Source organism: Etheostoma spectabile, chromosome 8, assembly GCF_008692095.1.
Source record: "Etheostoma spectabile isolate EspeVRDwgs_2016 chromosome 8, UIUC_Espe_1.0, whole genome shotgun sequence".
In the NCBI taxonomy this organism is placed as follows: domain Eukaryota; kingdom Metazoa; phylum Chordata; class Actinopteri; order Perciformes; family Percidae; genus Etheostoma; species Etheostoma spectabile.
Genome location: NC_045740.1, coordinates 13,473,805 through 13,484,407, shown reverse-complemented (window position 1 = coordinate 13,484,407; position 10,603 = coordinate 13,473,805). Strand labels below are relative to the sequence as shown.

The following is a 10,603-nucleotide window of genomic DNA, read 5'->3' as shown; positions in this document are numbered from 1 at the left end:
TGGTTTGGGGTTTTTGGTTGGGTTCGTTTTCCCTTTTTCATCGGCCTCCTTGTGTTTTTGTCTGTTTTCTCTCTGTCTTCTGTTGCTGGTCCTGTCTTGTGTTTTCTCTGTACCTGTTGTTCTACTTCCTGTCTTATTTTTGTCAGTCAGCTTCCTGTCTTGTCTTTTCTAGTCCAGCTTTACTTTTTTTGTCTGTCCTGCCCCGCCCTAATGGGATTCACCTGACGTCTCACCTGTTCCCATGACCTCGTACCTTTTGTATTTAACCCCAGTGTTTCCTTTGTCTCTTGTCAGATCATTCTGGTTCGTTCGCCTGTCTGCACGTCAAGTTGTCGCAGTATTCCTGTTATGTTCCGTTTCCTCTGCTGTGGTGATTATATGTTTTTGTCCTTTTTTGGATGCTTGCCTTTTAGCCTTGTTTTCTGGACATTTTAGTTCCTTTGAGGCTTTTCTTGTGTTTTGGACATTAAACTCCTGTTTGCCCCCATCTGCCTGTCTGCCGTCCTCCTTTCTGCTTTTGGGTCCAATCCTCACTACCCCCTAACAGAATGATCTGACCAGATCATGGACCCAGCAGACTACGTTTTTCAACCGCTCCTCCACCCGCTCGACCCGTTGGCGGACCTTATGTCCGCTGCTTTCCGCCGCATGTATGAGGAGGATCCCACAGACACCTGGCACCTCATGTTGGTACGGTGGGAGGAGGTGGACGCGGAGTTTGGTCCCCTCCCGGAGTCGGAGGAGCAGGCAGCACACAGCACCCCCCAGGCGGACTCCCAGCCAGCGCTGCCGGTCACCACGGACTTCCAGCCGGCGTTGGTTGCCACTGTCAAGTGCCCCCCAGGAGCCGTCGCGGTCACTGACCAAACCCCCCATGAGTCTCCGCCGGCTAGCCTCCCCAAGAGGTCGAGACGATCCCGCGCTTCCCGGAGGGCCGCCGCGGAGCCCCAGCCGACGACTGCCGCCAACGAGGCGGACCCCCAGCCGCCGACTCCCCCGCAGGCAGACCCCCAGCCGCCGGCTCCGCCGACGAGGCGGACCCCCAGCCCCGGCTTCCGCCGACGAGGCAGGCCCCCAGCCGCCGGCTTCCCGCACGGCGGCCCCACCGGCCGACCCAGCCGCGCGGTTCCCGCCGACGAGCAGACCCCCAGCCCCGGTTCCGCCGACGAGGCGGACCCACAGCCGCGCCGCGAGCGACCCCCGCCGCCGGCTCCGCCGACGGGCGGACCCCCAGCCGCCGCTTCCGCCGACGAGGCGGACCCCCAGCGCCGGCTTCCCGCCGACGAGGCGGGCCCCCAGCCGCCGACCCCCAGCCGCCGTTCCCGCCGACGAGGCAGACCCCCCCCGGTCCCGCCGACGAGGCGGACCCCCAGCCGCCGGCTCCCGCCGACGAGGCGGACCCCAGCCGCCGGCTTCCGCCGACGAGGCGGACCCCCAGCCGCCGCTTCCCGCCGACGAGGCGGCCCCCAGCCGGCGGACCCCCAGCCGCCGGTTCCCGCCAACGAGGCAGACCCCCAGCCGCCGGTTCCTGCCAACGAGGCGGACCCCCAGCCGCCGGCTCCCGCCGACGAGGCGGACCCCCAGCCGCCAGCTCCCGCCGACAGGGCGGACCCCCAGCCGCCAGCTCCCGCCAACAGGGCGGACCCCCAGCCGGCGTCTTTAGAGGCGGATGCCCAGGGAGTGTGCACTGGACAGTCCTCCCTGGGATCCGCCTCAGACCCCCAGCGGTCACCCGGTCCCCCAGACCAGCCGACTGGCCCCCCAGACCAGTCGACTAGACCCCTGGACCGGCCTACTGGCCCCCCTGACCCAGACCGGCAGCCCAAACCCTCATACCCTGACCGGCCGACCGGGCCTCCTCACCCAGACCGGCCAACCGGCCCCCTAGACTCAGACCATCCGACCGGCCCCCCTGACCCGGACCGGCTGCCTGGCCCCCTAGACCCTGACCCGCCGACCGGCCCCTTAGACCCAGATCTTGACCGGCCGACTGGCCCCCTAGACCCTGACCAGCCAACCGGCCCCCTAAACCCAGACCCTGACCGGCCGACTGACCCCCCTGACCCAGACCAGCCAACCGGTCCCCTAGATCCAGACCAGCCGACCAGTTTCCCAGACCCAGACCAGCTGACTGGCCTCCCTGACCCAGACCAGTCAATTGGCCCCACTGACCCAGACAGGCCAACCTGCTCCCCTAACCCAGACCACCTGACCAGACCTCCCGACTCTGATCAGGGGCCCAGCATTTCTGACCCTTGGCTGGCACTCGGTGGTCCTGCCCCCCGGCCGACGGCAACAGTTTCTGGCCCTCAGTCGGAGGTCGGTGCCCCCGACCGCCAGCCGGTGTCTGGGCCTCTGCCCTCTCTAGGCACTGGCTCCCGGGGTCCCCCTGGTACCGGTTCCAGGTGTCCCCCGGGACTCAGTCCCCTGGCTTCCTCAGGTCCTGGCCTCGGTCCCAGGTCCTCAGGAACCCCGGCCCCCCATGTCTTTGCTTCTCCTAGTCCTAGTCTCCCTGGTCTTGTGTCCGTCCCTGTCTCTGTCCTTGTCCCCGTCACTGTGTCTGTCCCCGTTTCTGTCTCTGTCCCGGTTCGTATACCTGTCCCCGTGCTTGTCCCTGTGCCTGCGTCTGTCCCCGTGCTTGTTCCTGTCCCAGTCTTTGTCACTGTCCCAGTCTTTGTCCCTGTCCCAGTCACCGCCTCTGTCCCTGTCACCATTCCTGTTCCCGTCTTCCTTCCTGTCCCTGCGTCCAACCCGTCCAAATTTGTTCCTACACCTAAGCCGTCTGTAGTCTCACCGTCTCCGTCCGTCCCACCCAAAATTGTACCTGTATCCGACCCGTCTGTCTCCATGCCATCCGGCCCGTCTCGGTCCATCCCCCCTTTGTCCAAGTCTGTCCCATCTGTCCTTGCCAAGCCGGTCCTCTTCCGTACGCCCTCTAATGGGCTTCGTAGTGCGCCCCCCCGTGGGCTTTCTGGTTCTATTTGTGGGCCTTCTCGTGTTCCCAGTGCGCCCCCCAGTGGGCCTTCCCGTGTTCCTAGTGCGCCCCCCAGTGGGCCTTCCCGTGTTCCTAGTGCGCCCCCCCGTGGGCCTTCTCGTGTTCCTAGTGCGCCCCACCGCGGGCCTTCTCGTGTCCCTAGTGCGCCCCTTCGTGGGCCTTCTCGCGTCCCTCGTGTGCCCCCCCGTGGGCTTCATTGTATCCCTCGTACGCCCTTCCGTGGGCTTTCTCGTATCCCCCGTGTGCCCTCTACCGGGCTTTTCCGAGTGCCCCTTCGTGGGCTTCGTCGAGCGCCCTCTGGTGGACTTTTCCGTATGCCCACTCATAGGTTCCCTAGTGCGCCCTCTCCTGGGCACCCTCGCGCCTCCTAGTGCCCTTCCCTTGGTCCTTCTTCAGTCCCTGTGTTTGGGTCACCCATGTTCTCTGTGTCTCTGTATCTCTCTCCCCTTCTCTGTTTTTTTTGTGTATGTCTCTCTTCCGTCCCCTGTGTCATTGTTTCCCTCGTTTTGGTCTCTTAGTCTGGTCCCTCTCCTCGGTCTGGTCTTCTTTCGTTCCATCCTCCTTCTGGTTGCCTAGTCTCATTTTTTTTTTTTTTTTTTTTTTTTTTTTTTTTTTTTTTTTTTTTTTTTTTTTTTTTTTTACTGTTATTTGTTGTTTGTTTATTTGTTTTTTCTCTCCCTGCTTCGGTTTCTTTCGGTCCCGGTGTCTGTCTGTCTCCCTCTCGGTGGTCTAGTCACGTCTCGTTCTCTCTTTGTCTGTCTGGCTCTCCGCATTCCTCTTGCTCTGTCTGTGTCGCTCTGTCTCTCCCACACCAACCCTCTCGCTGTCCTTTTCGCTTTGTTTTTTGTTTGTTTGTGTGGGTGTCCTCTTTCTATGTCTGTCTGTCTCGCTCTCTGCGTCTCAGTCCCTTTCTCTCTGTCTGTTTGTTTGTGTGTATCTCGCTCTCTTTCCGTGTGTCTCTGTCTCCTACTCTGTGTCTCTTTCTCTGTCTGTGTCTCTGTCTCTCGCTCTATATCTCTCTCTCTGTACCTACCCCTAGTGCCTTTTTGGCTCCCTTTCTCTGTCCCTCTCTTCCTATCCCTCGTTGTTTTTTGTCCTCGCCTTGTCTCCATCGCTCTGTTTCTTTTGCTCTCTTTTTTCCTCTCTCTCCCTGTTAGTCCTGCTCTCTGTGTCGGTTTCCCTCTGTCCCTTTCGTCCCCTGAGGTTGTTGGTCTGTCTTGTTCGTTGTGTCTCTCCCTCTCTTCTGCCTGCCTGGGTGTGTGTCTTTTTCCCTGTCGGTCCGACTCCTGTGTCTTCTCCCCTTTTACCTTTGATTCCCTGTGCCTGTCAGTCAGCTTTGTCCTCTGTGTCCTCTGTCGCTTTGTTCTGTTCGTGGTCTGTCTCTCTCTCTTCTGTGTGGGTCTCTGTGTCGCTAACGCTCTGTCTCTTTCTTCCCCTCTGTCTCCTTCGTTCCCTGTGTTTGTCTCTCTGTCTCGTCTTCAGTGTCTTTCTCTCTCTGTGTTCCGTTCGCTCTCCCCCTGTGTTCCTACCCTTTCTCGGTTTCCTCTCTAGTCCCTCTCTCGCTCCCTCCTTCCCAGTCCCTCTCTCGCTCCCTCCTCACGGTCACTCTCTCCTTCCCAGTCCCTCTCTCAGTCCCTCCCTTGTTCCCTGTTCTAGCTCCCCTTTGTCTTTGTTCCCTGTGCTCCCTGTTTGCCTCTGTCCCTAGTGCCTTTGGCCCCCTGGTTTCTCCGTCTCTCAGTCCCCTCTTTCCCAGTGTCTTCCGCCCTCTCTGGGTTGCTTTTTGTTCTCTTGTGGGTTTTGTTTGGTTTTGACATCTGGGATCTGTCTTTGGGGGGGGGGTACTGTTGTGGTTTGGGGTTTTTGGTTGGGTTCGTTTTCCCTTTTTCATCGGCCTCCTTGTGTTTTTGTCTGTTTTCTCTCTGGTCTTCTGTTGCTGGTCCTGTCTTGTGTTTCTCTGTACCTGTTTGTTCTACTTCCTGTCTTATTTTTTGTCAGTCGCTTCCTGTCTTGTCTTTTCTAGTCCAGCTTTACTTTGTTTGTCTGATTGTCCTGCCCCGCCCTAATGTGATTCACCTGACGTCTCCACTGTTCCTCATGACCTCGTACCTTTTGTATTTAACCCCAGTGTTTCCTTTGTCTCTTGTCAGATCATTCGGTTCGTTCGCCTGTCTGCACGTCAGTTTTCGCAGATTCCTGTTATTGTTCCCGTTTCCCTGCTTGTGGTGATTATATGTTTTTGTCCTTTTTTGGATGCTTGCCTTTTAGCCTTGTTTCTGGCATTTTAGTTCCTTTGAGGCTTTTCTTGTGTTTTGACATTAAACTCCTGTTTGCCCCCATCTGCCTGTCTGCCGTTCCCTCCTTTCTGCTTTTGGGTCCAATCCTCACTACCCCCTAACAGCTTAGACCTGAAAGGGGAGAAAAAAGGTGAATGACGTGCAGCAGAGGGCTGCAGGTCGGAGCTTAACGAGTACAGAGCCTCTTCATATGGGGGTGCGCACAGGTGAGCTACCCAGGCGCCCGGCACTGGCTCTTCTATGATTGGACACTTTCAAGGCAATTTACAGTACATACACATTAATGAATGAGTGCAGACCATGGCAATCACCCTAGATAGTTACTTTGGCAATTAAGAGATACAGTGCAAAAACGTTGGACACAGTTTAGTGGGTCTGTATGATGTGGTACGAACATTTATGATATCCTACGAAACTAAGAGACCGCTGGCTGGTCATGGGAAGCCAGCCACAAGCTCCATGACATCTAGCGCCAGTTGCTAGTTGTTTTAAGCCGCTACAGAGGTTTGAGATGCCGACTACAGACCTCCATCACAGCTTGGTTGTATTGGTCGCTCCAGTGCTCAACTACGGTGCTACGTATGCTGTTTTGCCGTCCTATGAGCAATAGTGGTCAACCTGAGAATAGGTGACTGTGACCCAGGTGTATATATATATATATATATATATATATATATATATAGGGAAAGACTTTTGTCTTATGACCCATCCATTAATCCCAACCTCCTTCCTATGCAGCCAACCGTGTTCTTATACAGCAGCAGTTTTTAGGGTGCACACGGCAAAAAATAAGAGGAATGGTTACAAATTACAGTGCTGAACTTTTAGTAGCAATATGAATTCATGGGAACAGGCTGAGCCAGATGGTGGCTCAAAGTAAAAGTGCAATGAACTCACCAAAATCAGTACAATTCCTATTGGGAGCATGAATGTGCACAGAAAATATTGTTTATAACTAACTGGGATTTCCTATCAGACCTGACATGACTCGTGCATAGGTGCTATTGAAGTGGCCATCCATCCAATACACACTGACTCTAACCTCCATGAAAGAACTAGCTGTCCTGTTAGCAGCATTGTCTCTTAGGTGAATTTACGAGGATTAATAAGAAGATACAGTCTACTTACTTTAAAACCCGAAGTGGTCCTTGGGAAAAGGCCTTAGATGCCACAGAGATAATTAGGTTTCTTCCTGTTTGGATCCATAATGCACACAATTTTGCCAACAAATATAATCTGATTGATTCTTATTGTATTGATATTCCATCAACGTTGATGGAATACGTTTGTTCCCAGCAGATATTTTGATTTCCCAAAGCAGGGAATCACAGGTGTGATTAACAATGGCTCAGTTTCATTCAGGTGTGCCAGTTTGCTTTCCCAGTGAGTCAACATGGGAACACTGGAACACCAAAATGAAATGAAGCTATTAATGATGTTTTTAGTTCCACATGTTTTACAGGTCAATATATCAATGGGTAAGGGGTTGTAAAACTCTTCATCAAGACATGTGTGCAGTACCATTCTATTTTCTATCTAGTGATCAACATTAGGTAATCTTCTTTGAATTCTGCTATAAGGTTTGAATTGGACATCTATTTACAATTTTACACCAAGCTCTAAAACTGGCTTAATTTTACTATGTTCCCTCACCTCAAATCCTAAGTAGGGTTTACAGTACACATTGCTACCATTCACCAAAACTGTGCATTTTTCCATTTGCATGGAGCATGATCTACAAGAAACAGGACTATTTCTGTTTATATGCTCAAAATATTGTCTCTGAATGTTGAAGTTTTCTTTAGTTTTAGGCCACTAAATGTCCATCCAATCCAGTGAATCTAGTTAGAAAGCAGTTCACTTTCAATAACAGTTCAAACAGTCATGCTAATAAAAAAATGTAAACTGTAATTTGAAAGACAGACCCAGCATTACTTTGCCTTTATCAAGAACTTGGCTGCTGCAAATGATCACATGTGGTTGGTCAAAGAAGCAGGCAGGTTTACGGTCATTCTCCAACATTCAACATACAGAATACACTACATAGTACATACAGGACTCAGTTTCCTCTGTGTTTGCTTGCACTTGCAACAGTGACATATTTGTAAACTGTTGAACATATCAGACATAATAGTACATATTTGGAAATCTGCAACACACTTTTGTGTTTTTGTCTGTGTAGATGCAGGTAGAAGGGAATGAAATCAGCATAATAAATACATGTTCTTTTTTGTGTTAATAATCACCTGTAGAAACTGCAAAGTGGTGCAAAAATATCTGATGGTTCTGCACAAGTCATTTTTATATTTTAGTTAGTCAAAGGAGAAATAAACAATCATTTAACAACATAACAACAATTTAAGCATGATAATCTGTGTGCCATGATCACTAACTGGTGTTTCTTTATTTACCTAAGCAAACACAATAGCTGTGTTCTGCAGTTAGCACACCCCTGTGCTCAATTAATGAAACAATTTGCATTTTAATGGACAATTGAAATGTACTTAGTTAAGCAAAGCGCTCAAAGCTAATTGTAATTATCCATTTAACCCCTTGCCTCTGAATCAAAAAATCATGACAAAAGAAGGAATTCATTCAGTTGTGGATGCACCTGACAGGAGTAAAAGCATTTGGTCTTATTGACTGCACCTCTAATCTGGGGTCTATTATTGTACACGAGATTGAAAGACATGTGATATACCACTTCTTGTCCATCACAGTGATTCAGCGGAAAATCCCTTTTTGTCTTTTTTGTTGAGAATGTGGGCACAATGTGTCCACAATTGCAAAAGCAGATGTCTAAAGAACAGAAAACAGTATTGAGAGAGACAGTGTGCAGGACCCACAATCAACCAACTTTACTGAGTGAACGTAATTAATTTAGTGACTGAGGTCTAGAGGAGACTGAGACAGATGGACAAAATGACAGACACAATCAAGGTAAAGTATTTTGACAACCTGTTTATGAGATGTCAGTTTGGATTTGGATCAAGGCTTGTAGGGCTCTGCAAGGGCAAGTGTCGGCCGATATTTCGTGGCTCACGCTGGCCTGCTATAGAGGCTCGGAGTTCTATTGTTTTTATATGCCGAACCATCCAGATGCTTAAAGGCAACAAAACAAGCTGAATAGAAAACACAGTGGAGTCTGCACTGCCTGCAGAGGTGAGATGGTGGTCTATCGCAGTGGTTCGCAATTTTTTTTCAAAAATATACCCTCTGTGAAATATTCTCTGTGCCAAGTACCCCCTGACCAGCGCAAAGCCTTTTTTTTGGAAACAAATCCTGTATAAAGAGGTACATTCCACCCCTGTCCCACTGACTAAACAAAAACTTTGTAACTGGAAAACATTTAAATGCTACTTCAAATGTTTGAAATCCATTCCTTATTTCATTTACTAGTATAGTTGGATGTTTTTGAGGGCAGTATGCATGCATTAACATATTTCAAGAAAATCTCACGTACCCTCTTCAGTGCACCAAAGTACCTCTAGGGGTATGCAAACCCCAGTTGAGAAACACTGTTACCATAGTGTTGTTTAAGTATCATATTTCACCGGTTGATAGCACTTTTACAATACCAGATGGATTTGTTTTCTTCTATTCATCACAGTGACTACAAAAGGCACTCAGAGGGAACAGATCTCTGCCAAGGCCAAAAGTCAATTCCATTCACTTTTATTTATAGTGTCAAATCATAACAGAAGTTATCTTGGAAACTTTACAGAGTAGGTTTAGACCATACTCAATAATTTACAAAGATCCAACAATTTTCCCAGTTTTAGAATACGCGGATGTGGGTGGTGTTGGCGCTGTGGATATGACACATGCCTTTGGATGGGGATCTGGGTTCAATTCCCACTGCGATTCATCAACCAATGTCTCCCTGAGCAAGACACTTAACCTCTAGTTCCTCCAAGCATGCAACATCTTACATATATAGAAATTGTACGTTGCTTTGGATAAAACCATCAGCTAAATTCCATGGAAAATGTCAATAAGTGTGCTAATTTAACCTGTATTATATGTCTGGATTTATTTCCAAAACTATTAGAATCAGCAGTCAGGACCACTTTTAAACTTATTGCATAGCGCACAATTTGAAGGTGATGCTGTGTAATACTATTAATATACAATAAATTGAGCGTTAGTGTCAGTTCTGGCAGGCCAAGTAGTCAAGATGCTGGTAATCGATATTGGCCCTCAACACAGTTTCATCAGCTGAACTGCAACAGCTGATCTGCATCAGCACATCAGCTGGTCAACTCCCCTCGTTCCTAAAGGGCTACACTCAAACAGGGTGCTCTACTTAAAACTGCTTTAGTTATGCTAAAGCAGCGTTAATAGATAGTATATGCTTGCATCTGTACTACCCACCTTCTCCCCTCCTCCTCCTTGTCATTTATAACGTGGCACTTCCTTCTATACCATCGTTGCTGCTCTGTTCATATGGGGGAATAGTTTAGCTCTCCCAGTCTTAAGCTGTGTGAGCTTCCCCTAATGCCACTGCTGCTGTCCCTTGATTCCCTGCTCTTTCATGGTGGTCATGAAAGGTCAGGGGACTCCTCTGTACAGCGCCATACCGCCAACTTTAATTTGTACTTTATTCAATAAAATTTCTTAAAGCTTTTTATTGTATGCGTTTGTTCTTGACTTAATGAACCTGATAGAACTTAACCTCATCATCTAAACCTCGCCGCTGAGTTTCTGTCTTTGGCATCACGGCTCAGAGCTGCAAATATAACGGAGACAGCCACAAAACACAAAACTACCTATAAAGCTGCAGCCTCACAGTGGAGAAATCACGCCACACCACTTGTTATAATGCCCCTGAAAAATAGGTTGTGTTGCACATGTATGGATTCTCTCGAAAAACGGAAGCACAGCTGTTTTCCACTCAACCATGTAAAACCACCTGAAACAAACGGGTGAAACATTAGTATCCCTATTCAACATAACTTTAACAAGCTATTAAGGAAAAGAAAATGAAAAAGGAAAATGACTAGCTTGGTTGTGGCAACAGGAAAAAAATAACCACCGAATCAGAGCTGTGTATGTAAATGATGTGGTAAATGCTAAACACACCCGCAGGGTCAGGTTTGTGAGAGACAGCCTGCCTGCTACTTTGAGCAAGGATCCGGCACAGTCAAGAGAAACAGGGTGCTACTGTATTTACATTCCTCCATGTACTTTGTGATAGAAAAATGGTGACACATTTCTTCTTGTCTAGAGACTATGTCATGTTTACATTTTTAAGGATTGTTTTGACTTGCTCTAGATGTGTGCTGCTTAGAAGTAGCATATTACTTTCTCTAAA

The 10,603-nt window shown here is 49.5% G+C and overlaps 1 protein-coding gene across 1 annotated transcript; it reads left to right on the top strand.

Annotated features, from left to right (window-relative positions):
* Positions 1-564: 564 nt before the first annotated feature.
* On the top strand, positions 565-3,366 carry LOC116694807 (vegetative cell wall protein gp1). The gene is made up of 3 exons (XM_032524700.1): positions 565-1,347; positions 1,585-2,515; positions 2,654-3,366. Exons 1-3 carry the CDS (start codon positions 565-567, stop codon positions 3,364-3,366), a joined length of 2,427 nt encoding a protein of 808 aa, XP_032380591.1.
* The last annotated feature ends 7,237 nt before the right edge of the window (positions 3,367-10,603 follow it).